This window comes from Sorex fumeus, unplaced genomic scaffold (assembly GCF_029834395.1).
Source record: "Sorex fumeus unplaced genomic scaffold, SorFum_2.1 ptg000009l, whole genome shotgun sequence".
Taxonomy (NCBI): Eukaryota; Metazoa; Chordata; class Mammalia; order Eulipotyphla; family Soricidae; genus Sorex; species Sorex fumeus.
In genome coordinates, this window is record NW_026606066.1 from 27271791 (window position 1) to 27299554 (window position 27764).

The window sequence follows — 27764 nt, forward strand, 5'->3', positions numbered from 1 at the left end:
CGGTGTCTCCTTCTTGACCTGTTCTCACACCGTCCCTTTTCCCCCCTTTCACGTGGGGTACCTGGGCGCACAGGTGAGGGGCGTGGCCAGGGGAAGGGGCGTGCCGATTAGCGGAGCGGGCTTGGTCCAGCCAGTCCCGGGAGACGGGCGGGTGGGGCAGCCGTGCCGCTAACGGTGCCGTTTACTCTCTGAACGCAGCTCTATTTGCGTAGCTTTGACTGCATCTACGTTCACCTGTGTGTTGGAAAATTCTTGCCCCGACAGCAGTAGGTGAGTGAGCGTGAAACGAAAAGCGCTCTGTAAAGCCTATAAAAAAAAAAAAACAGAAGGTCAAGCCCCCGAGAACCAGGGAATTGGTGCTGTGCCCGCTGCTGCTGGTCGGGGCTCTGGCTGCTTTGCCTCCTCAACTGGTTGGGGGAACTCCTCGCCGCCGACCGTGATCCCGCTTCCATTCGACCCTCTTTAGCTAGTCAAGTTCAGGTCCCGCTGGTGCAGCTTGATCGCCCCTGGTACTGCGGGCTCTCAGAGGCCCTGGCGGCTGTTACCGCAGTTAGAGGACCCACCAAGCCTCTTCCGAATGCGTGAGACGCTGTGATTCCGCTTAAGCGCCTCTTTAATTTTTTAATTTTTATTTTAGCCCGGCAAGCTACCGAGAGTATTCGATATGCCAGACACAGTAACAACAAAGTCTCCAATGGAGACGTTACTGGGCCCGCTCGAGCAAATCGACGATCAACGGGAGGGCCTTTACCTTTACCTTAACTTTTCTATTGTCACTGTGAGATAGACCCTTATAAAGCTGTGCATGATTGGGTTTCAGTCATACAGTATTCCAACACCTATCCCTTCATCAGTGTACATTTCCCAGTACCAGTGTCCCAGGTTCCTCCCTCCTCCTCCTCCTCCTCCTCCTCCTCCTACTCCTCCTCCTCCTCCTCCTCCTCCTCCATACAGTATTCCAACACCTATCCCTTCATCAGTGTACATTTCCCAGTACCAGTGTCCTCCTCCTCCTCCTCTTCCTCCTCCTCCTCCTCCTCTTCCTCCTCCTCCTCCTCCTCCTCCTCCTCCTCCTTTTCAGTCATACAGTATTCCAACACCTATCCCTTCATCAGTGTACATTTCCCAGTACCAGTGTCCCAGGTTCCCTCTTCCTCCTCCTCCTCCTCTTCCTCCTCTCTGTGTCTCTGTCTCTCTTTGTCTGTCTCTGCTTTCTCTCTCTATCTCTCTCCTTTTGGGCATTGTGGTTTGCAATATTGATACCGAAAGATTATTAAGAATATCCCTTTACCTACTTTTATCAGTTCTTGTCCAGTGTTAAGCACCTCTTTAAAAGCACTTTTGGGCACAAGCTCATTTAATAATGTTGAGGGAGATCTCACGAAGGCGAGATGTCCGTCATCTCTTTCTAATCTAACCTTGTGGTTTGTAATGAGTATATGAAACTATGGAAATTCCTTGAGATATTCCATAAACAGCACTTAAAGCCCTAGGATCTGGGAGGAAGCTAATGTGTATGAGTAGATAGCCATTGGAAGAAATGAAAATAAAGTTTTTTTGGTTTGTTTTTTTAAAGAGTTACTCTTCTGTCAGTAATATCCATAATAGCATCATCTGAGTGTCTACCATGTTCCATGGATTGAGCAAAAATGGATTATAAAGTCCTCAAGCAACCTTATGAGACATTGCCTCATCAGGCAGGGAGTTCTAGAGAGACTAATAGCCTGCCAGGATTATTTCACAGTGGAAGTGACTGTGGGACACATAGAAGGCAATCCAGGACTGAGGAAATACTGGATAAAAATACTGGGACTTTGCCATAAGATAGTTCTAGTGATGATTTTCCACATGGGAAAGATCAGAAGTAGTTGTGAACCCCTACCCCTCACCTCTTCACCCCAGCACTGAGGAAAGGAGAAATGCTCCTGGGAATTTCAGATTAAAATTTCTTTGTGTTTTTCTTTCTTTTTTTTTCTTTTTTAATTGAAATGTTTATTAGATTTAAATTCATTTCAAAGTGATTAGTAATTGCTTGTGGAAAGCCATTCCACAGTTGGGACTTTAAAAAATTAAGATGTAAGCTACAAGTAATGTCTATATTCTGGAAAAATAAAAAAGTCTGATATACATAAGTGTTTTACTAGAAATGAAGATTTAAGATTTTACAAATTACAAACTGATGAAGTGGATGAGAGATCAAGCAGGTAGACAGTGAAATAATCACATAGAGATAAAGTTTTGTTTCTGCAATAGACTCGGAGCATATAAGAGAACCAAGACAATTCTCTAGCCCATAATAAGAGAAAGCAGGTTTATACAGATTCAAACAGAATAAAGGAACTCATTCGAAATATGAAAGAAACTCAATTTCTTCTATCGAGGCATTTTCTTCTGATGACTGGCATAAAGCTTGTTCAAAACACTGCTAAGTATGAGTAGTCATTTGAAGCTGTGAACACAGATCATAGGGTCACAGTATGTTTTGTTGCCAAATGTTTCTGCAAGAGACCTTGGGAATCTAACTCACAAAGCCTCAGTCTAGATGAATTTAATCCCAACACTCTAGCTTGCTTATCACAAATGAAGATAAAATTTGATGTTCACTCTCAGGTTGATTTTGTTAGCTTTCTCCTGGGAATATCAACAGTTTGGAATTTGATTTTTTTTTTGTATTTGATTCAGCCTGTTTCAAAAATTTTGTCCTATTATAATCTGTGTTTAATTTTTTTTCTAGCTCAAAAGAGACCACTTATTTCATTTGAGAAAATACTGGGACTTTACCATAAGATAAGTTCTAGTGATGAGAATACAAAAATTTGTAAGTTATGTTCCCAGTCCTCAAAGGTCTGTCCTGTGAGGGGACTTGTAAAGATACACAAATAAAGAAAAACATGGTTTATACCGCATTAATGCTGTTCACATATAGAGATTCCCAGGTGCAGCAATAGTGAAAGGAGATTCAGGGACAACCGTAGTAGAAAAATATCCCAGAGGTAGAAGACTTACAGGAACTGAAGCAATAGTACAGTAGGCAAGGCACTTGCCTTACATGCTGCTGACTTGGGTTCAATACCTGGCACTGAATATGGTTCCCCAGGCCCATTAGGAGTGATCCCTGTATACAGAATCAGGAATAAGCCCTGAGTACCTAAGCCCAAGCACTGGGCATGCCCCTAAACCAAAGCAAAATGAAACAAAGCTGATTTGTAGACTAGAAAAAAGGTGCTTATCATCTCCATTTTCTTATTGATATGTAAGGTTCATTTCCCAAGTTATTTTTTTATTGATTTTGTACTGTAGTACAATGATGTTTAAAACTTTACTGAACACATTTAGGTAGGACAATCATTTGTTTGTCATCAAGTATAACTCTTTGATTTGTATACTTAAAATGTTTTAACATTTTAATTTTGAATCTTGTATATGATTTTTTAGTTTATAAAAATGGAACCTTGTTCTTGTGACACTTTTGTGGCACTACCTCCAGCAACAGTTGGCAACAGGATTATTTTTGGAAAAAATTCAGACAGACTTTGTGATGAAGTACAAGAGGTAGTTTATTTTCCTGCAGCAACTCATGATCACCAGAGAGAACGTCTTAAGGTAGGCGAAATACATATTTTCTTAGTAATGTGTTTTTAAAATTTTTATCATTGGCTATTTGGCAGAGGCTATAGAAGTTGAAAATGTAAGATCTGGGACTAGAGGGAGAGTACAGGGGTAAGGTACTTGCTTTGCACATAGCCAATTTGGTTCAAGCCCCTGCACTGCATATGGTTCCTTGAATACTACCAGGAGTGACTCCTGAGCATAGAGACAGGATTATCCTTGAGTACCAAATACCCTCACCCTCCAAATGTCAAGAATCTACAGCAAGAAGATAGTTCAAGGTGCATGTCTGAAATGGAGTATGCCTGATCCTGGTTCTATTCCAGCACCCTGTAGACCTCCAGCAATGCAGGGGGAAACCCTGGAAACTCCAAGCACGACACTTTTTTTTTTTTTGCCTTTTGGGTCACACCTGGCAATGGTCAGGGGTTATTCCTGGCTCATGCACTCAGGAATTACTCCTGGCGGTGCTCGGGGGACCATATGGGATGCTGGGAATTGAACCCGGGTCAACCATGTTGGCTGCGTGCAAGGCAAACACCCTACCCACTGTGCTATCACTCCAGCCCCGCAAGCACTACGCTTTTATAAAGAAGGATGACTGAAATACTAAACTTAAGTAGAAGCAGAAAGTGGAAACAGCAGTAGGAGTAGTCCATTCAGACCAGAGACTAAGGAAGGTTCACTGGAATTTTGGTTTCACTTGAAGTTTGATGGACAGAAACTATTCTAAGAAAAGACATTCCAGAATCTGTGACTTAGCAGTTTCATCACCCCCCCCAAAAAAATGTTAATCAGGCCCCGTGATCTCACTATTGGCATGCACATGATAGAATTGTATTTGTATGATTTCAGTATTTATTGCCATTTTAATTTTAAAACCCATTTATTATGGAACTTAAAAGGGGGCAGGGAGATAGTGCAAAGGGTGTATGCTCTGTATGCAGCAATACTGATTCAATCGTTTGACCCCTGAGCACCTCTAGGTGTGGCTCAAAGTCAAAAGTCAAACAATGGTCAAAACAGGGAACTTAAAGTAAAAGTTTTATATTATGCTTATGTTGCTATTACAAATATCTTAAGATTTTACTAGTATTGTTAAATATCAGATGTTTTCTTTAGGTCATTGTTTTTTGTTGAGGCTAATCATCTTGGATTCATTTCTATTTTAACTCTTCATATTTACATCTAGCCTCTCCATAAACCCGTTGTTCTCTTTATTTACATTGATGTGCACATACCAGATGGATTACTTCCCCACATGACACGGGCTTCTCTGGACCCTGATATAAGTCCCCTATGGGGGGTTGGTGTGATAGCACAGCGGGTAGGGCATTTGCCTTGCACGTGGACGACCCGGGTTTGATTCCCAGCATCCCATGTGGTCCCCTGAGCACAACCAGGAGTAATTCCTGAGTGCAGAGCCAGGAGTAACCCCTGTGCATCACTGGGTGTGACCCAGAAAGCAAAATAAATAAATAAACGAATAAATAAATAAGTCCCATATGGGATCTCATGAAGTACTTATCTAATTTATCAATAAATATTTCTCATTGAGATTGAGAATATCTTCAGTATGTTTTGTCTTGTACCTTTTTGTACAAAATGATTCCAGAGTATACAACTAGAAGCTATTAAGCTTTTATTAGTTCCTCTTATTAATTTTCCTTCATGACTTCATTTTTTGGTTGTAAAGTTAAACTTTATTTTTTGGTTGTAAAGTAGTACATATATTTTAGTTTTTTTATTCTTTTTTGTATTTGGGCCACACTCAGAGTGTTCAGGGCTTGAATCAGTTCTGGTGGGGCTCAAGGGGACCACATGTGGTGCTGGGGATGGAAGCTGAGTCAGCCACATGCCAGGCAAGCATCCCACCTGAACTGTCTCTCTGGCCCTTACACATTTAAATTTATTTAAACTAAGATCTATATCTGTTTCATCTCTGCTGTCACTCTTAGCAGCATGTTTTGTTATAGGAAATGCTCAGAAAATACTTATATGAGTAAAAATGCTTCATCATTAATAAAATAAACACTTTAATCATTTTATTAAAAAATTAAATGTAGTTATGCTTCATTTCTTTCATGTTGGTTACATCTTCAGATTGATTTTTAAAATCTGGGCCATGTAACTTTTCTTTCTTGGTTTTATCGTTGGAATATGACTTTCTTACAGTGTACTTACATAGAAATTGATCAAGTTCCTGAGACATACGCTGTTGTCCTTAGTCGTCCAGCTTGGTTATGGGGAGCAGAAATGGGAGCCAATGAGCATGGAGTTTGCATTGGGAATGAAGCTGTGTGGGGAAGAGAAGAAGTTTCTAATGAAGAAGCACTACTTGGCATGGACCTTGTCAGGTTATTTTTCTGTTATGTATTTTTATTATAGAGTTTGTTTAATTTTTACATTGTTTTTTGATCACACTTACTGTTCGTCAGGACTAGCCCTGACTCTGCTTAGGGTCATGGGTAGTCATTCATGGCAATGCTCGGAGGGCCAACTGGTGCCAGGGATTAAACTCAGGTCTCCTGCACATGAAGTACATGCTTAGCCTGTTGAGCTATCTCTCTAGCCTCAACGTTTGATTTTGAATTTCGTTGTAACTATTCCAAATTTCATTTTCCTTTTTTCTTTGCTTGTTTTGGGGCTTTGATACTTGATCGTTTGTGTGAAAATGATTCATAACATAGGCATGCATTCTCAAGACTCAGATATTAATTGTGAGAAGGGAAGGCATTGAAAATTATATATTTTAGGTACTGACAATACTTTATCACAGCTTGGCTAACTCACAGTAACTTCATGGAATTGTCAGTATAACTAAATATATGTTATCAATATAAATAAAGATATCAATGTTATCTATCTGTATATTTTTTGGGGGGGCTACACCTCCTGGTACTCAGGGCTTATTTCTGGCTTATGCTTAGGGATAATTTCTGACAGGGCTTGGGGCACCATATATGGTGCTGGGGATTGAACCTAGGTTAGCCATATAGAAGGCAAGTACCTTAACACCTGTATTGTTGCTCCACCATGGGTTGTATTTTTTGTCTTTATTTCACAGGTGGCATACACAAAGTTCAGAGATAAAAAAAAAAACTAACTTGCCAATGAATCACTAAGTTGGAATTTGAATATTGATCTGTTTTGGCTCCAAAAACTTTGTTTTCATGATCTCAAACTGACTTCAAAAGGGATAGTGTACAAAGTTATGTTTCAGTTTATTTTAATTTGAAAGCACATTTACTTTGACTATAATCTAAATCTCATGTCCGTGTAGTTCTTTATAGAAAATAAAGGAAATATACTTGAAAATGAGAACTTTAATATTTTTATTTTAGACTTGGCCTTGAAAGAGCTGAAACAGCTGAAAAAGCCCTCAATGTCATTGTCGAGTTATTAGAAAAATATGGTCAGGGTGGCAATTGTTCCGAGGGCACACTTCTATTTAGCTATCACAACAGTTTCCTGATAGCTGATAGAAATGAAGCCTGGATTCTGGAGACTGCAGGGAAGTACTGGGCAGCAGAAAAAGTACAAGGTATGGACAACTTTTCACGACTTAATTTGTTTTAGAATGAATAAAATATCCTTTTTTATTGCAGACATTGCATTTAATTGTCTTTCAGCATTTGTAATCACTCTTGTCTTTCAGCATTTATAATCATGCAGTCAAAGGTTGTACTGCAGGGGAAATGAAAACTTTGAAAGAACATACAGGGATAGAGTGCTATAAAGAACTTTAGAGGAGGGGCATAAAAATAAGAAGTAGACTGTGCTAGGGCAAGATTCTGCTTTTGCTTAGACAATAGACCCAAGCTGTGAATGGCTGATCAAGGAGGGATGGAACACTGGGGGCTCCTCATTCTTCAGGATCCCTGGGACTCTGAAATGGGAAGGACCACTGGTCATCTGACGCTATAACTCTGCACCCTAGTGACTGTGGAAGACTTGGTATGGCAGGTGGCTCCCTGATCTGCCAACCATTGGTGCGAAACCTCTGATATCACTCCTGTAGGGTTTGGAGGATTGTAAGGGGTGATGGGGATTGAAGCCGGGTTTCCCGTGTGTAAGGCAAGAGTCCTACTAACTGTATTATCTCTCCAGTCCCAGTACACAGGGCTTTAGGCTACAAATCTCCCCTGCACGATGGCCCATGGGAGGGGACTGCAGTGGTATGGGTTGTGGTCCAGTGCAGGAGAAGGAAGAGCATTGATTATAGGCAGCTCTTTAGGGGACTGGCAGCCTCCTTCGGGAGGGAGAGAATGATGCAAGTGACCATCCTAGACAGGGAATTATGGCTAGAGAAAAGTCTTGGTAATTTTAGCAGACATAGAGTGGCAAGAGAAGTGGGACATGTCCATCCCTCTTCAATGATAAGTTTTCTGCAGTCCTCATAACTGCAGGCAAAAAATCCTAACCTGCAACTCAGGCTATTAAGAGGGAGAGCTGGTATAGTTTAGGAGTCTGAGATCCCTTCCCCTTTACTCGGAATCTAGGCCAGACTCTTCAGACTGAGCCACTCACAGCAGCAGATGCGTACAGATGAACAGAGAAGGATCTAGGACCACAGCCATTGAGCTCAGATAGATAATAGGTCTGGTCACAAGAGGAGTGAACAGTGATGGTTTCATGCTGCTCCTCTCCAACCAGGTGAATGATTGGAGGAAATCCCTAGAAGATCTCTTACACCACCTCTGTACACCCAAGATCCTGGAGAAAAGGAAAATCAAATATTTAAGTCATATTCAAGTTAAGAGCTACAATGCCCCTACTGGAAAAGCTAAGCAAATGCCAAAATAAAGGGTGACTGCCAACAGAACAAACAAGGGGAAAAATATTTTTCAGAAACCAATATTAATAGAAATGGGGCGTGTAACTGACAAATAGAATAATTATAGTGAAGAAAATTTGTGAGATACATCAAATAATATTACATAGAATGAAAGATCAATGAAACAAAAGAAATGTAGGCATAACGGGAGTTCAGTAAAGAGCTTGAAGCTATACAAAATTCTAAATAGATGGATATGTCCCACTTCTCTTGCCACTCTATGTCTGCTATTTAGATGATGCATGTGAGCACTGCAACTAAGTGTGTGAGACTGATGGGCACTGCAACCAAAATTCAAAAAGTCAAAACAAACCGATTCAGAAAATGGGTAGACTTTTAGTAACTGTATTGCAGACCATAAGGCCCCAAAGCGGGGGGTTGGTGGAGGTGGAGAGAGGGAAGGGCAAGAAAGAGAGAGAGAGAAAGAGAGAGAGAGAGAGAGAGAAAGAGAGAGAGAGAGAGAGAGAGAGAAGACTGCCATAGAGACAGACAGCTGAAGAGGGGTGTGACGAGTGGGAAACTGGGGACATGGGGACATCGGTGGTGTGAAGTGTACACTGGTGAAGGGAGAAATGTGAACATTACATAACTGAAAGCCAATCATGAACAACTTTGTAATTGTGATGTCATGTTGATTCAATTTAAAACATTTTAGAAAATGGGTAGAGGGGAGATTAATGGAGCTTAATGGACTGAGTGTATGCTCTGTATGTGGGAGGCCCAGGTTTGTTACCCAGCAGTATGCTCGGTCCCCTGAGCATCACTAAACCAGGACTAATCTCTGAGCGATGCTTGGTATGGCCCAAAAACCAAAAATATTTTTTCTTAATTAAGAAAATAGCAAAATATCTTTAGATATTTCATCTAAGGGGATGTCAGATTCTCTTTCCCCCGCCAAAGAAAACGAAACCAGCCAACCAAACAAACAAAAAAATCCCTAAACCAAATCCTACGTGAAAGGATCAATATGTTAACCATTAGGGAAATTCCTCTATTAGATTGGCTAGAATGAAAAATGATGCTAAATGCTGGGGAGTGTTTGGATATTGGATCAAGAAACTTTGCTAGTAAGAATATACAGCCACTCTGGCTAACAGGCTGTCTTTTAAAAAGATAATGTGTAATATCCATACCGCTCACCCATAGCAATCTTGTATATTTATCCCAGAGAAATAAAAGCTTATCTTTATACAAAAAAATTGTACATCAGTATTTATGTAGCTTTTTCAATGAAAGCCTCTGGAAACAACCAGCTATCCATTAACTTGTAAGTGGCTAAACAAACTATAGTAATATTTACCATGAAATACTATTCAAAAATAAAAAGGAATGAACTATTGGTATATGCAGTAATCTGAATGAATCCTTAGAGAGTTACTCTGTTTAAAAAAAGTTTGTGGATTATTCATAATAAGAAATACAAAATAAATTATTTCGGTTCTGCTGGGGGCCAGGGTTTGAGGTTTGGGATGGAAATATGGTGGTGGAAGCTATAATGATGGTAGGATTGTTGTTTGAATATTAAATGTAATCAAATATTGTGAATAACTTTATAAAATATAATTAAATTAAAAAACCAAAAGGTTTATACCATATGATTTTATTCATTTAACCTTGTTGAAATTAAAGTTATAGAAATAACAGATAATGGATTGGTGGTTGCCTGTGACTGATGGGAATTTGGAGGTGGGAGAAAAATGGACCTGGCTTTAAAAGGGTAATATAGATGATTCTTGTGGTGATAGAAATATTTTTTATCTTGGCTAAATCAGTTTGGTTATGATACTATTTTTACTTTATTATTGGTTTTTTTTGGTTTGGGGGCCATAGCCTGTAGTGTTGAGGGGCTGCTTCCTGGTGATACCAGAGATATAATCTGGTTTGACTGTGTGCAAAGCAAGTACTCTACCTGCTGGACTATCTCTGGCCCCTTGGTTATGATAGTGTATCAGATGTGGCTATTGGGGGAGAGTGAATAAAAGGTACCAAGGATCTCTGTTGAACTTTTACAACTGCATGTATTCTACAATTGTCTTGAAATAATGGATTGGATTTTAAAAAATAATTAAAAATACATAATTATAGAAATGTATATTTACATTTTAATAGTAACTAAGAACACTTTTCCCCCTCTCTCCCCCTCATCTCTGGAAACAGAAGGAGTTCGTAATATTTCAAATCAGCTCTCTATAACAACCAAGATTGACCGGGAACACCCAGATATGAGAAACTATGCCAAGCAGAAAGGTTGGTGGGATGGCAAAAAGGAATTCGATTTTGCTGCAGCATACTCTTATCTTGATACAACCAAGTTGCTGATTTCATCAGGCAGATATTGTGAAGGTTACAAGCTGCTAAATAAACACAAAGGTAATTTTAGCATTAAGATAACAACAATGAAAGCCACTTTATTTTGCATAGATGTATTATAAGGAATCATTCTTAGTAAAGACATCATTTTATTAAAACTGAAAATGTGATATTGTAGGTATTTTTCTAGTCAAGTGCTACTTAGTTGTGAGAGAGTAACGTTCCTTTTGAAGGACAAGTTCAGATTCATAATCCTCAAACCCTCTTCCAAATCTTCATGATATTCTTACCCTCATTGGGATTACTCCTCAGAATTCACTGAAACATGGAGACAGCCTTCTCTGACTATTGCTGCAGCTTTCATTCATTTATCTTTTAATTTTCTTATTTCAAAGAAGACACACTGAAGATAATATGAACTTCCTTTTTCATTCCAAATTTCCAGAAATACTGAGTAACATATTTCAACAAAATAGATAAATATTATATGACAGGTATAGCTAGGTTCTGATGCAGAAGAAGTCACCAGGTACTAGAAATGAACAGAGGAGACTTAGGTGTTCATGATATTTTCTCCCCTTGCAGTTTTCTTCCTTTGTGTCAGAAGTGGGTGTGGGTTGAATTGATTTAAAGCATGGGTAGGTACCTAGGTGAAGGACCCATTTTGAAGTAAGAACTGGGCTTCTTAGTAAGATCTGGCATATATTGGGGAAAAAAAGCTACTTTCTCCCTATTTAGAGTCCTAATGTGAAGTTGAAGAGTTTGCTGTCTCAGTCTGTGGGTCAGTATACACTATCATGAGCAACTGAAGTCTGAGCTACAAGTATTTTGTAGATGTAGGTGAGGTTACCTGGCTGTACTGAGAAACAAATGCTAGTTTAGAAGTAGCATATCTCTCTCTATACACACCCATATGTGAATATTTGACCTGATAAAAATTAGGTTTTTATTCAAATTTCCCAGCCATGTGGAAATTATGCTTTAAGCAAGCAACATAAATGCCATTGAAAACATTTAAATTGTATGGGTATTCAGATACATGTCGCTTAAAGTCATTTTGGGACATGTAGACTTGATGAAATTGACAGTAGTCCCAAAAGGCTTACAGCCTAGGTATGTATTGGGCTGTCTACATCTGGGTTTTTGTAGTTACATTCTGTGATGATCACACAATGCCGAAATCAGCCCATTATGCATTTTCTCAGAACATAATCTATCCTTCAGTGATGCATGATTGCTTCTATATTTACAATGGATAGTTTCTTCTATTATGTTCTCAACTTCACTGTTCATTCTTTCAGCATTGTCTAATGTACTGTTAATTCCTTTAATGATGTATATGCATGCAGGAGACCCTGGCTTGATCCCCAGCATTGCTTGATCCCTCAGGCACCCAGGGGTGACCTCTGAACACAAAGCAGGGAGTTTCTGACCACCACCGGGTGTCGTCATAAAATTGAAAAAAAGAGGCCCTTACAGGTGTCAGGGAGAGAGAGAGCTCAGAGGGCTGGAGGCCTGCATAGCATGGATGAACCCTGAGTTCTCTCTCAGTACCACATACCCCCCAGCATCGTGCTAGGTGTGATGCTGGTAACCCTCTAAGCTCTGCTGTTGGGACTCTCCCCCAAAATCTTCTAGTAGGCTTTTGTGTCTTGCTAGCAGATAATAACAGAAAAATAACTTGTAGGTTCTGGAGAGATACTACAGTGAGTAGGGCACTTGCCTTGCACACGGCTGACCCAGGTTCAAACCCTGGCACCACATATTGTCCCCCGAGCCCCACCAGAAGTGATTCTTGAGCAGAGAGCCAGAACTTACCCCTGAACATCACCAGGGGTAGCCCCTTACCTCCCATCCAAAAAATAAAAGTTAATTATTATTGTATAAAAAAGTGATTTTGCTTAGGCAGTTACTGTTCCAGATAATTACCACTAGGGTTATCCTCCAATAAATTTATGATAGACATATTCTCCCTTACTTGAAGGGTAAAATGATATTATAAAGTAGTTAGAAAACAGCCACTCAGAGACAGATCAGTAAATGATTGATATTTGCTTTTCAGGCATTCATTTAATAAACAAATTATTGTTAGTTATGTGGTAGGGCAGAAAAATGTTTGTGACAGAATGTTTTTAGAATGCTTGAACATTATTTTTTTTAATGTTCTAAAAATCTAGTATGTTAGTTTCCAGAATAATAAAAGATATAGTTTCTTTCTTCCTTTTATTTATTTTTTTTGAGGGGAGCAAGGTATACCTAGCGGTGCTTAGTGGCTACTCCTGGCATTATGCTCAGAAATCACTCCTGGCAGGGCCTGAGACCATATGTGGTTCTGAGGACGAAAGGGCGTCAGCTGCATGCAAGGCAAGTGTATTAACTCCTGTATTATTTGTCAGCCCTTTAAGTTTTCTATAGTTCCTAATGTTAGTTAATCATTTTAATTTGCTTATAGTTTTTTTTTATTGTCTTTTTAATTGTTGTTGGTTTGGAGCCACACTAGAGAGTGCTCAGAGCTTACTCGTGGCTCTGCTCAGGGTACCATATGGGATGCTGGGGATTGAACCCAGATCAACCATGTGCAAGGCAAGTGTCCTACCCACCATACTATTACTTCGGCTGCTATTTTTAGTTTTTTGGGGGGTAAACCCAGGAGTGCTCAGAGCATACTTCTGATGCTGTGCTCATGGATCGTTCCTGATTGTACTTGCGGAACCATATGTAGTATTTGGGATCAAACCAAGGATGGCTACGTGCCACGCAAGGGCCATTACCTGTACAATTCTCCATTCCAGTTCATCATTTTTGGTTTTTTAAATTTAAACTATATTTTTAAATCAATTGAATATGTAGAAAATGCTACAAGAATTTAAATTTTAGGCTTATATTTTTTATAATGCTAGGAGTTGCAATTTCCACATCTATTTTCCTTTATTAAAACATCTCAAGAGCTAAACATTATGCTGACTATGATTGTTGTCCTTTTTAAACAACCATGTAAAGTAGGCGTATTATTTTACAAGTAAGGAAACTGTATTTGTGCGCTCTTCACTTATGTCTTCAATGAAGCTGAAAAAGAATGAACCTTTTTGGTTCACACCCAGCCAATGCACAGGGGTCACTCCTGGCTCTGCGCTCAGGAATCACCCCTGGAGGTACTCAGGGGACTATATGGGATGCTGGGAATCGAACCCGGGTCAGCCGCGTGCAAGGCAAACGCCCTACCCACTGTGCTATCGCTCCAGCCCAAGAATGAACTTTTACTTATCCTAATTTTTCTCTTAGCACTTGATCAGTGTTTTAAACTAATGTGTGTGTGTGCTTAAGTTTTGTTGAATATAGTAACAAAGAATTTTTTGGCTAATTTCAGTAAAAAACTTGTAAATAGTGTAACTATTTACACTATTTGCACTATTTAAGATCACTGTTCTGTACATTCCCACCCGACACTGCACTTAAAGATTCAGGACACAAAATTAGTAAATATCCCTTTTTTTTCCTTTTTTTGGGTCACACCCAGTGATGCTCAGGGGTTACTTCTGGTTCTGCATGTAGGAATTACTCCTGGTAGTGCTTGGGGGACCAAATGGGATGCTGGGAATCGAACCCAGGTTGGCCACGTGCAAGACAAACGCCCTACCTGTTGTGCTGTCCCTCCAGCCCCAGTAAATAGTCTTGAAAAAGTGAAACAACTACTCATAATGAAGGTGGAGAGGAAAATGTTAAGAATCCGAAGATTTATGGAAATCGGGCAATAGAAAGAAAAAAGACAATTATAAATTAGCCTATCATACAATAATTGTTAACTACAAATAAATGGATTTGAAATGCACACATGATTATAGTTATAGATGCATGTAGCATGGAACATTTCTCCCCAAATGTAAAGTACAGTTCATCCAGTTTTTCTATGCTTAGCCAAAGAGTAAATGTCTTTTTGATACTTTCATGAGAAATTGCCGACTAGTACATTATGGTTAATTTTTTCCTGTTATTTTTCTAGATGGAAGAGCCTGCCTCTCTTCTTTCCACCTATTCCTGTCTGATAGCTATTAACTGTGCTGCATGTATATCCAAATTGTATCTATATTCACTCATGTATTTTAAATAACTAGTTTAAATTGCTGTGAAATTGCACCCTGTGTTTTGCATTCATTTTCATGAACCCTGCCACTGCAGTCTTAGTACTTATTCAATGCTTGCTAGTGGATTACTTATAGCCATCCTCCTCAAGTGATCATGTAAATCCTCCTTTCATTTTGAGAATTGTAGGTTTTGAATATAGAAAACATTTTCACGATACCTTTATTATTGCAGTGTTACGGTTCTGACACTGTTTTCATTAAAACTTACCATTTATAGGAATTGAGATTTGAATCATTTTAAAATCTCACTAGGTGTTGAAGCTGTGTGCCTGATAAATAGGTGTGGGCTGTAGGCCTTTGCATTATTATTTAGTTTTCATATTAAGTGCTAATTTTAGGTATACCATTTCCCCCTTGCATTTAAAAAAAGTTAACAGGAAGATACTTCTATAAAATTATATACCATTTTCTATTTTTTAGGGGGTTGGGTTTTTGGCTCAGTGGTTATTCCTGGTTCTGTGCTCAGGGGTCACTCCTGGCTGTGCTCAGGAGGCTATCTATGGTGCTGGGGTTGGCCACACACAGGGCAAGTGCCTTAACACCTGTCACTGTCACTGTCACTGTCCTCCCGTTGTTCATCGATTTGCTCGAGCAGGCCCAGTAACGTCTTCATTGGAGACTTTTGTTACTGTGTTTGGCATATCAAATACATCACGGGTAGCTTGCCAGGCTCTGCCGTGAGGTCGAGATACTCTCGGTAGCTTGCCGGGCTCTCCAAGAGGGGCGGAGGAATCGAACTCGGGTCGGCCATGTTGGCTGCGTGCAAGGCAAACGCCCTACCGCTGTGCTATGACTCAACACGGGAAACCTCACCCGGCCCGGACACGGACAGGATTGACAGATTGATAGCTCTTTCTCGATTCCGTGGGTGGTGGTGCATGGCCATTCTTAGTTGGTGGAGCGATCTGTCTGGTTAATTCCGATAACAAACGAGACTCTGGCATGCTAACTAGTTACACGACCCCCGAGCGATCGGCATCCCCCAACACCTGTACTTCCTCCAATTCTAAGTTTTTTTTTAATTGAAGTCATGAGTATATTATGAAGAACAGGAGTTAAAATGGTTGGTAGCTTGCATTAGGGCTGAATATTAGATTGTTTTGTATAGAAGTTAATTTTATTTTAATTAGATATGTCACCAAACCATAATTTGGGTGCAGTGTTGTTACAAGTTTTTTTCCCTCTCTTTTAAAGTACAATTACTTGTTTTTGTATCGTATTATAGGGAATACATCTTTTAAGATGCTATTCATATGACAAAGGGCAGTGCAGATACTCAGATCAATGCATTTGATTTCCACCAAACAGCCCAGAGTTATTCCCTTTGGAAATGAAAATAGGATGTTCATCAAATAATTAAGAATGTTTTTTTTGTTCTTTTTTTTGGGGGATGCACATCCAGTGGTGCCCAAGACTTACTCCTGGCTCTTTGCTTTGGGATCACTTCTTTTTGTAGGGAACCATATGGAGTGTTGGGGATTGAACCCTGGTCAGCTGTATGCATGGCTAGCACCCTACCAATGGTACTGTCTCTTCTACCCCTACTTCAGTTTTTAAATAAATCTGTATCACTGGAGTAAACATTATGGCATAAAATTCTTTTTACATGTTCTTTTTTTCTTCTTATATTTATTTATTGAATCACCGTGGGAAAAGTTACAAAGCTTTCAAGTTTGAGTCTCGGTCATACAATGATCAAACATCTTTCCCTTCTCCAGTACTCATTTTTCACCACTAAGAACACCAATATACCCCCTCCCACCCCTCCAAATGCCTGTGAGGCAGATGATTTCTACTTAACTTTTCTCTACATTGATTACATTCATTATTTTGACAAAAGATGCACCATTATTGTTTAGAATCCCCCCCCCCCCAACAATCAGAATTGCTGAAAAGGCATTGTGAAATACTTTATTTTCTATAGCCTGTTATGAGCATCATATAATGATTTTGGATTTCTACAAAGAGCCAGATAATTATGAGATTGGTTTCTGTGGGTCTGGTGTTATGGCTGTGCCGGAGAGCCGCTCGTGGGGGGCAACTCGTGACCTCGGTAGGGCGTGAAGGACGAGCTGGTACTGCCCCCCCTTCCCATGAGACTGCAGTTGCCCCGTCACCATTGGCTCATACCTGGCTTTCCTATAAGCTCTGAGGTGGCGGCCACCTTGCTGCCGGGGGGTGGGAGGGGGGGAAGGCGGAAGGGAGCAACACCCTTTTCCTCCCGGGGAGGCATGGCGCTGTAGTTTAACTCATGGTCCATTCACTTTTCTGCCACAAACTATCGGGCTCTGGATTAAGTCCTTTTGCCTCTGGAGCCATGGCCGTGCCGGAGAGCTGCTAATGGGGGGCAACTCGTGACCTTGGTAGGGCATGAAGGATGAGCTGGTACCGCCACCCTTCCCATGAGACTGCAGTTGCCCTGTCACCACCGGCTCATACCTGGCTTTCCTATATGCTCTGAGGCGGTGGTCACCTTGTTGCCGGGGGATGGGGAGGGGGGAAGGTGGAAGGGAGCAACACCCTTTCCCTCCCAGGGAAGCATGGCACCGTAGTTTAACGCTTGGTCCATTCACTTTTCTGCTGCAAGCTGCCGGGCTCTGGATTAAGTCATTTTGCCTCTGGAGCCATGGCCAGGCCAGAGAGCCACTCGTGGGGGGCAACTCGTGACCTCAGTAGGGCATGAAGGACCAGCCGGTACTGCCCCCCCTTCCCAGGAGACTGCAGTTGCCCTGTCACCGCCAGCTCATACCTGACTTTCCAATAAGCTGAGGCGGCGGCCACGTGTATGCGGTCCAGATGCATTTCTGCCAATAGCCGCTGGGTTTTGAGATTTGTTTCTGAGTCTCTGGGATCATGGCCATTAATCAGCTTGATCAGGAGCCAGCGAGGCCATTTGTAGGCAGTGACTTGGGGTTTCGTTGGGATGGGGAGGAAAGGTCCGGTCCCACCCCCATCTGTGAGGCCCCACGTGTCTCGTCACTGCAGGCCCAAACCTGACTGTCCAGTGGCCTCTGGAGGATGGTGGTACTGGGCCGCCAGGGAGAACAGGCCAAAGCACAAACCTATTCCCACCTGGAGTGGCCCAGCACCAGTAACTAACCTACTGCAGGAACAGGATGCATTTCTGCCAAAAGCCTTTGGGTTCCAAGATTCATTTCTGAGTCTGTGGGATCATGGCCGTAAAGCAGTTTGATCAGGAACCAGAGAGGCCATGCCTCCAAATATATAGCTGAGCTGGAGGTGGTTTGTGGGTGTGTCTCCCACATACCTAATTTTTGTCCGTTTACTTTCTTGGTTAACTTTGCCCCAAGTTTTTGGGGTCTGGCCAAAGGCACAGCAGCAATTTTGGGGTATCTGAAAGTCTGACGGTGCCATCAGGCTGCTGATGTACTCGCCTCACAGGTACAGATTGACCTGCTGGCACCATACCCCCTTTACATGTTCTTTGATTTATTTGTGCATTTTCCACCTGTTTACGAGAATTGACCAAGGATCACATACACTTCTAATTTTATCTTATTTATTTATTTATTTATTTATTTTTATTTTTTTTTATTTTTTAAATTTATTTATTTATTTATTGAATCACCATGGGAAAGGTTACAAAGCTTTCAGGTTTAGGTCTCAGTCATGCAAATATCAAGCACATTTCCCTTTACCAAAACTTATTTTTTACCATGACGAACCCCAATAAAACCCCACCCCCCACCCCTCCCAGTCCCTGTGGGGCAGATGAATTCTAGTTAACACTCTATCTGCTTTGATTAGATTCATTGTTTCAATAAAAGATTCACCACTATTATTTAGAGTTTACCCCCCCCCCCCCCCAGATCAGACATGCTGACAAAGCATTGTGAAGTGATTTGCTTTCTACAGCTGGGTTCAAGAATTATATGTTGGTTTTGGATTTCTGCTATTTTACTTATTGACCCTGGAAGTATTTCTACTGAAAGTCAGATAGTTAAGAAATTGGTTTCTGTGCTCTGGAGTCGTGGCTATGCTGGAGACCACTAGTGGGGGGCAACTGGTGGCCTCGGTAGGGTGTGAAGGGCAGACCGAAACGCCCCCTTTCCCATGAGGTTTTAGTCGCCCCCAGTCCCCCGGCTCATACCTGCTGTTCACAAGGCTCCCATGTGGCCGCCATCTTTCTTTCCAGAGAGGAGAGGGCGAATGGGGCAACACCCTTTCCCCTCTGGACAGTCATGATGGCCTGGATTAACGCATAGCCCGTTCACTTTTCTGCTCCAAGCTGCTGGGTTATGCATTAAGTCCTTGTGTTTCTGGGGCTGTGGCCGTGCTCCAAACTTAACTATGATTTTCAGAGAGAAACGTTGGGTGGTTTACTTCCCATGGATCACTTTGTATATAGAGAGATGTCGCGCGGCCGCTTATGTGGTTTTGAGGAAAAGTCCTAGTTCCCGCATACTCGAGCTGTGCTTGTAGAGGCTTCTGGTCACCGGGGTTCCATCTGGGGGAGGCGGGATGCGGTACCTACCCCATCTGGGGCTTCCCGATGATCTTGGCTCTTTTTGGAACCTGTTTTTTTTTTTTCCTTCGGGATCTGTGGATCCCGCCCTCCATGTTGTCCTTCTCTTCGGCTGAATGCTGTAAATATGGTGCTGGGGGGCGGGCTGTGGGCGTGACTTCTGGAATCTGAGGTTACCTGGGAGTTGTAGTCCCGGCAGATTTGAGGAAAAGTCCTAGTTCCCGCATACTCGAGCTGTGGTTGTAGAGGCTTCTGGTCACCGGGGTTCCATCTGGGGGAGGCGGAATGCGGTACCTACCCCATCTGGGGCTTCCCGATGATCTCGGCTCTTTTTGGAACCTGTTTTTTTTTTTTTCCCTTCGGGATCTGTGGATCCCGCCCTCCATGTTGTCCTTCTCTTCGGCTGAATGCTGTCTATCTTATTTATTTTTAATTTTATTATTATTATTACTATTATTATTATTATTTTAATCACCGTGTGATACACTTACAAAGCTTTCTTGAGTTTCAGTCATACAATGATTGATCACCCAACCCTCCACCAGTGCACATCTTTCACCACCAAGGTCCCCAGTTCCCCCCTCCACGTCCCCAGCCACATCCCACCCCTCTCCCTGCCTCTATGGTAGACAATCTCCCCCATACTCTCCTTTGTATTGCTTGTTATGAATAGCATAAGATGTCCTGGAATTCTAAAATTTTAGATAGTTAGGGTCTGGAGATGATGGGTCTGTGTAATCCCATCAATGGCTAAGACCCAGAGACTATAAAACCCAGCTCCTGGAAGTGCGCGGCCGCATTTGTGGCCATGCAACATCTTATTATCTCATTCTTACTTTGGAGAACCTGGCAGGCTATCGAACGTAACCTGCCCACACGGCAGAGTCTGGGAAACTTCCCATGGCATACCCAATATGCCAAATACCAGTAACAATCATGGGTCTCATTTTCCTAACCCTGAAAGAGCCTTGAATATGGCACTTTTTAAAATCTCAGGGTTAGGACGAAGGAGACGTTACTGGCAAGTGACAAACAACAGGATGATCGTGATTGTGATCAGGGTCTGGAGAAATCTCTACAGCGAGCTGCTAGGTTTGAAGATTCTTTTGTGTGTCTCTGAATCCTGGCCGTCAAGGAGCTTAAATGGCAGCCAGAGGCAGTTTGTGGGTGTGACCTTCAAGATCCCATGGGTATGGGGGTGGGGGGCAGGGTATGAGAGCAACCAGTTCATCCCCTATCCCTTGAGACCTAAAGTTTGTCATCACTGATTTTGCGTTCCTGCACTTTTCACTGAGTTCTGGAAGTTGGCAGTCGCAGGGGGTTCTTAAGGGGCAGGTGGAGGGATGATGCCTGCCTTGTCTGAGGCACCCTGGTGAAGTCAGCCTTGCTTAAAGTCCAGAGGCATCTCTACAGCGAGCTGCTTGGTTTGGAGATTCTTTTGTATGTCCCGATCACATACAGTTCTGCTCTGGTGTTCCCACATTTAACTCTGGTGCATAAAAGGGTCACCCATCAAGTTCTGATACTTTGTATATTTTATATAAACATCTTGTAACAGGAATTAGTTTATAGTCATTATAAATATTAATTTATACCTAGAATATTATATACTATCAATAAAGAACATAGTTTTTATTTGCAGGATATCAACCTGATGATTTTAAAAATTACTTCCTTAGGAAACATAACTTTTGAAACGATGATGGAAATTCTCCGAGATAAGCCAAGTGGTATTAATATGGAAGGAGAATTCCAGACAACTGCAAGCATGGTCTCTATTTTACCTCAAGACTCAACACTGCCTTGCATTCACTTCTTTACAGGCACTCCTGATCCGGAAAGGTAAAGTTACAGAACCTTCTAGCCTGGCAAAGACCTGGTGGAGGGTTGTCATTAATCTGTTGATGATTTTGTGAAGCTAAGTTTTGTTTCACAGAGGTGACAACAGTTTCCAGATAGACTTTCCATTCAGGTTTAGTCTATTTTTTTGGTGGGGGTAGGGGAGAATTAGGCACACCCAATGGTGCTCAGAGGTTACTCCTGGATCTGCACTTGGGGATAACTCCTGATGGTGCTCAGGGGACACATGAGATTCTGGGTATCCAACCCACGTCAGATGTATGCAAGGCAAGTGCCCTACCCACTGTGCTATCTCTCTGGCCCCTAGTCTGCGATTGTCTTCCTTCCTTCCTTCCTTCCTTCCTTCCTTCCTTCCTTCCTTCCTTCCTTCCTTCCTTCTCACTCTCTCTTCTCTTCTCTCTCTCTTTCTTTCTTTCTTTCTTTCTTTCTTTTTTCACTTTAATGTAGGAGTACTGCTATTTATTCAGCCATTGGTTAAGCTGATTGAATTGGGCACGAACTCCACATTACTTTTTTTTTTTTAAGATTTATTTATTTATTTTTGTTTTTTGGGTCACACCGGTGATGCACAGGGGTTCCTCCTGGCTCTGCACTCAGGAATTACTCTTGGCAGTGCTTAGGGAACCATATGGGATGCTGGGAACCGAACCCGGGTCAGCCATGTGCAAAGCAAATGCCCTAACTGCTGTGTTATCGCTGCAGCCCCATCCACATTACTTTTTTTAAAAAAATTTTTTTTAAATTGAGTATCTGTGAGATAGATCCTTACAAAGCTATTCATAATTGGGTTTTAGTCATGCAATGATCCAGCACCCATCCTTCCACCAGTGTACATTTCCCACACTGTTGTCCCTTGTCTCCCTACCACCATCCCCCAACACCTCATCCCCCCACTCTCAGCCTCCCTGTGTTGGAGGCATTTTCCTTCTTGCTCTCTCTCTCTCTTCTTTCCCTTTTGTGCATTCTGATTTGCAGTACAGGTGCTAAGAAATCATAGTGTTTGTTCAGGGCATTTGGTATTTTTATCGGGACTGTAAGGCTGGAATAGCTTTTCAATTTGGTGGCTGCTTTGGGGGTGTAGATGTGACTGACTAGGCTTCTGTAAGTACAGGGAGGTGAGGGGAGGTACCCTATCCTGACCCCAGAAAGCCTGGAGATTTCAGTCACAAAACACACATACCTGAATTTTCAGCAGACTCTATCTTGGTGAGGTCTGTCCTGAGATGGTGGAATCAGGCTGGAGGTGTGGCGGCGCTTTTGGATTGTGGAAGCAAGTGGCTGCCGGGGGCTCTGCTTGGGTGGGCACAGGCCAACCCGCCCTCTTCCGATTTACCCCGGTCTGTTCAGCCATGCTGGATCCAAGATTAACTGCAGCTTTTGATCTCCTTTGAGATTTATTTATAGGTCTCTGAAGCAAGGCTGGTAGTAGAGCTTACATGGTGGTGCTGGAGTTGGTTTGTGGAGGTGATTGCCACTGATTCCAGGAGTATTGGGAAGTGGGGGGAAGTAGCCCATCCCAACTCTGAGAAAACCTGGAGATTTCAGTCACAAAACCTGCATACCCTAGTTTTCAGCAGGTTATATCTTGGTGAGGTCTGTCCTGAGACGGTGGAGTCGGGCCGGGAGTATGGATTGTGAAAGCAAGTGGTTGCTGGGGACTCTGCTTGAGTGGGTACCAGACTAACCTGCCCCCCTCTGATTTACCCTGGTCTTTCTTTCCCTACCCGATATTTTATTATTTTATTTTTATTTCTTTATTTTATTTCTTTATTTACCTGATAAAGTCACATTTAGCCATGCACAGATCTGAGATTAACTGTGGCTTTTGATCTCTTTCGAGATTTATTTATGGGTCTCTGAAATAAGGCCAATAAATGAGCGTATATAGCTGAGCTGGAGGTAGTTTGTGGGCATGGTTCCCAAATACCTAACTTTTGGCCATTTAATTTCTTGGTAAACTTGGCCCCAAGTTGTTGGGGTCCGGCCAAAGGCAATTTGAGGGTATTAGAAAGCCTGAAGACACCATCAGGCTGCTGATGCACTCATCCTGCAGGTATAGGTTGACTTGTTGGAGGCATCATACCCCCATAGTCTGCTATTTTCATATGTGCCAGGTTGTTCAAGTGAATGTAAAGCTAAGGAGCACATGGTTCCGACCTAGAGGAGATCCCAGTATACTAGGGATGATAGAGACAGGCGTAACGGGTGTGTCCGAAAAATGTTAGTAGGTAGTGTTTTAATAGATACCTCTAACTAGTTGAAATCTTAGAAAACTTAGGATAACAATGTTACCTCTCCATGTGCTAATTTAATAAAGACCTTTTTCTTTTAGATCTATTTTTAAGCCTTTCATATTTGTGCCAAATATTTCACAACTGTTGGACACTAGTTCACCAACATTAGAACTTGAAGAGCCAACTAAAAAAAAGTCTAATTTTAAGATTAAGCCTGATAGGAGACACCCACTCTACCAACAACATCAACAGACATTGGAAATACTAGAAAAAAATAAGGTATGATTATGTGCTCTCCTTTATTATTAAGCATTGAATTGTGATTCAAGTCACATTTTTGAATTTAGTTATTTCAGCTTTCTCTCCATCTTATAAAATTGATTTATATGTGTGTGTATTAGATGCTTAGACTAAGTAAAACTAGATTATTTTTGACTTTTGATTAAGAATATATAATATTAAGAATATATTAGTTAAGGTTTAAGGTATTTTCCTTGCATGGGCCAATCTAGGTTTGGTACATAGCACTGAGCACCACCAGGAGTGATTCCTGAGCAGAGTCAGGAGTAAGCCCTGAACACCACATCTTGTGTCTCAAAAACCAAAAAAAGTAAGATGAAAAGGAAGAAATGTTAAGGGGCCAGGGATGGAACTACAATAGCTAACACTTATTGTATGCTTGTATATATCATGTACCATGGTACTATTACATGAAATATTTAATTTTACAGCTACCTTATGAATAGGCAATTATTTGCATTTTTCTGAACCTGAGACTACAAGAGTTTTAAGTAGAATATGTAGCATGAGCGTTTACATATCGCCACAGATAATATAATGATGCATATATATCACATATTTTCATATGTTAAATGCTTAGTGTAAGCACTTAAGTAGATTGCTTAGTATAAATGGTCCCAGCAAACAAAATTCAAAGGCCACAGGACATCTAACCTAGTCTGTTATATGATATTCTTAACTTTGCAACCTCAGATTAATTTAATTCATATTTTGGGTTTATTTTTACCACACTTTGTGGTGCTCGGGGTTTACTTGTGTCTCTCTGCTCAGGGATCACACCTGGTGGTGCCCAGGATCAAATCCAGATCAGTAGCATGCAAGACAAGTTCCTTAGCTCCTGTCCTATCTCTTTAGGCCCTGATTAATTTTTATTGAAAGTGACTTTGCATCCCACAGACTTAAAATAGTGAATGAGTTTTACAGAAGTGACAAATGCTGTAGCTGGAGAGATAATAGAGGATTTGGGGGCTTGTATTGTATGAGGCTGCCCTGGTTCAATTCCTGGAACTGCAGGGACCCCTGAGTACTGCTGGGAGAAACCCGAGTTGAGAGCACTTCAGGGTGTGGCCCCAAACCCAGCCCTGCAAAATAGAAATGCCTGTTATTCTAAATGTAAATGAAGATGAATATAGCCCAAATCTCATCTCTGAAACCAAGTATGTGCATGTGTGTGTACACATATAGGTGTGTATACATATATACACACATTAATATACATATATGTATGTGTATAGTTATATATACACACACATGTATTTGCCAGATGGGTGTTCAGACAAAGGGTGTATAATATCCATGCCATGCCTAGTCAGCTTTCCCTCTAGTCTCCTTCTCTGCTACAGGAACATCAAATAGATTAGATGGAATAGAAGTGCTTAATAAAGGTTTTTTTTATAGAAACATCATTGATATCCTGCAATGAAGAAAAAGTTTGGCCATTTTATAACCTTTCTCAAGTGTTTCTAGCTCCTGATTCAAAGTCAAACATCCATTTAGTTGTAGTTCACATGTAATATGATCTGTATTAAGGTGCCAACTATTTGAGGCTTAAAACTTGGTGGTTATTTTTTTTTGCCTATTATTCCTTTTACTTCATCAGAATATATACATTTTTATTCTTTCTACATTGAATTTGTCAATATAACTATTATTTAGTTTGTAGCAGAGTCCCATGTGCCACCCCTCAACCCCTCCTCCCCCAGCTACCACCCCACCTTCCTGCTTCATCTGCACCTGTGTGTTTTTAGTTCTGAGATACAGTGTAAACATAGATTTTTTTTTTTTTTTGGTAACCTAATGACCTGGAGTGAGAGTCATGTGTCTGTTCTGGGCACCCATTAAGCACACTGACAGGCCCACTCCAGAGGCCAGGGGCAGCATTCATCGCCTTCATGGTCCTGTCTTGTCTTCCAAACTTGGCACAGCACAGTCTGTAATAGCAAATGAACTTCAATTTCCAGTTTCCCCCAGTAAACATCTTTTAGGTTTTTTGCTGAGAGTACATAATAGTTCATGTTTTTCTATGAAAAATAATTGATTATATGAGGTCAACACATTAAAGCAATCTAGGATGATGGTTTTTCCTAAGGGATTTCATTTTTCTATAAGGTTTAGGATGAGGGGAACCAAATGAAAAGTGGAGACCAAAATAAACAAACCTTGTCTCTATAGTTGGGTTGGAATTTGGTTTATACTTATGTATGTGTATGTGTGCATGTATTAATTTTTTTATTGTTCAGGAAAAAGCCCAAACAGTGTTGGACAACATGAAGAAAATGGAGAAAGAACTATTCAAAGAGATGGAATCAATTCTTCAAAGCAAGCATCTTGATGTGAATAAAATTGTTAATCTTTTTTCTCAGTGTACACAAGATGAAATTAGAATTTATAGGTCAAATATTAATCCTTAGTGGTTTTATATATATGGTCAGTGATTTTCCTTGAAGTCAGACTCTGACCTTTAGCAAATGACAAAAGGCCATTTGAGAGATCCAATTATTCTTTAAGATCATCTAGGTATATTTTGACTATTAAAAAACCACATATGTAGTCTTGCCAAAATAATCAGGAAAGAAAACAACATTAGAATTAGACATATATATTTGGGGTAATCAGGTATTACTTTAGGTAACAGACGTGTTATTTTTTAGCCATATACTTTTGAAAATCACACAATTATTCAATATTACATAAAGCATAAAATATCAAAATAATATATGAAATTATGTTTATTATAATTATATAGTATCCTCAAGTAATTTTCTCAGTTACAGTAAGCAGATTTTCTCAATAATAAAGATACTGCCTTAAGTGAGGTTTTTTGTGTTCCACATAAATATTAATCTATCAAAAGGTTTTACATTTATGCAGTTATTATAGTGTATCAGTTCTGTAAATGCACTTCTATTACTATTATCAAGACGCAGAATGTTTTTATCAAGACCTGGCCGACCAGTGAGCCTGTTTGTCTGTCTGTCTGTCTCTCTAGTATGAGGGAACTAAGGATATGTGGTTTATTGATGGATGTAGGGAAACATTAAAAAAGCAGTTTTAGGTTTAGAAAAAACTGAAGAGAAAGTACCAGGGTTCCCAGTAACTCCTCTCCCTGCCACTTCCCTTCCAAGCCTTCTCTGCTAGCAATATTCCACATCACAGTACTGCTTTAGTTGTTTTGAGGAACCTATATGACAGGTTCTAGTCCATATTCTATAAGGTTCATCCTTGGTCTTATCTACACTATGGGCTGGACAAACGAATAATGAATGTAATCACAATTATACTATTATGCAAGGCACTTTAAATGCTTAAAAAATCCCCTATATCTTCCTTTTTCACCCCTCCTCATTTTATTTATTGAATTATGTATGTGGGGCTATTCCCAACCAGTGTTGTAGAACAAATTGCAAAACATGGTCTCCACCCCTTAAGCTCTCTCCCGGTCTGCTCCTTTTCCTTTTTTGTGGGAGAGGGGGGCCACACCTGATCATGTATCATGGCTTTGTCCTTAGGCATCACACCTGGTTTGGGTGTACCAGGGACCACCTGGGATGCTGGGGATCAAACTAGGGTTTGCAGTGTGCATGGAAAGCACCCTACCCTCTGTACTATCTCTCCAGCCCTCTCTTTTCCTTTTTAAAATCCTGACAACAACTAATATTTTCGTTTCCATAATTTTTATTTTCTAAAATATCACATAGCTGGAATTGTAAAGAATGTAACTTCACCATATTGGCTCTTTAATTTTACAATGTGCATTAAAGGTTCCTTCATGTCTTTTTATGACTTGACAGCTCATTTATTTCCTTTGTTTTGTTTTTTGTTTTGGGGCCACACAGACTATGCTCAGGGGTTACTCTTGGCTCTGCGCTCAGGAATTACTCCTGGCAGTGCTTGGAGGACCATATGGGATGTCAGTGCCATGAGAAAGGCAAGTGCCCTATCCGCTGTACTGTCTCTCCAGCTCATTTCTTTTTTTTGGTACTGAA

General features: G+C 40.9%; 2 protein-coding genes across 4 annotated transcripts in view; one reads left to right on the top strand and one right to left on the bottom strand.

Moving 5' to 3' along the window:
- On the top strand, positions 1-27561 carry SCRN3 (secernin 3). 3 transcript variants are annotated; one of them, XM_056110330.1, is made up of 9 exons: positions 1-73; positions 199-270; positions 3436-3603; positions 5785-5966; positions 6954-7153; positions 10604-10816; positions 21064-21226; positions 23577-23757; positions 26019-27561. In XM_056110330.1, exons 3-9 carry the CDS (start codon positions 3445-3447, stop codon positions 26187-26189), a joined length of 1269 nt encoding a protein of 422 aa, XP_055966305.1. In that variant the 5' UTR covers positions 1-73; positions 199-270; positions 3436-3444; the 3' UTR covers positions 26190-27561. The 3 variants fall into 3 exon arrangements, with proteins under 3 accessions (XP_055966305.1, XP_055966307.1, XP_055966304.1); XM_056110332.1 differs by lacking the exon at positions 199-270 and having other exon boundaries at positions 6-73; XM_056110329.1 differs by lacking the exon at positions 1-73 and having other exon boundaries at positions 86-270.
- GPR155 (G protein-coupled receptor 155) overlaps positions 1-27764 on the bottom strand; it is a 222358-nt gene that overhangs the window by 140378 nt on the left and 54216 nt on the right. The gene's annotated exons all lie outside the window — the stretch shown is intronic.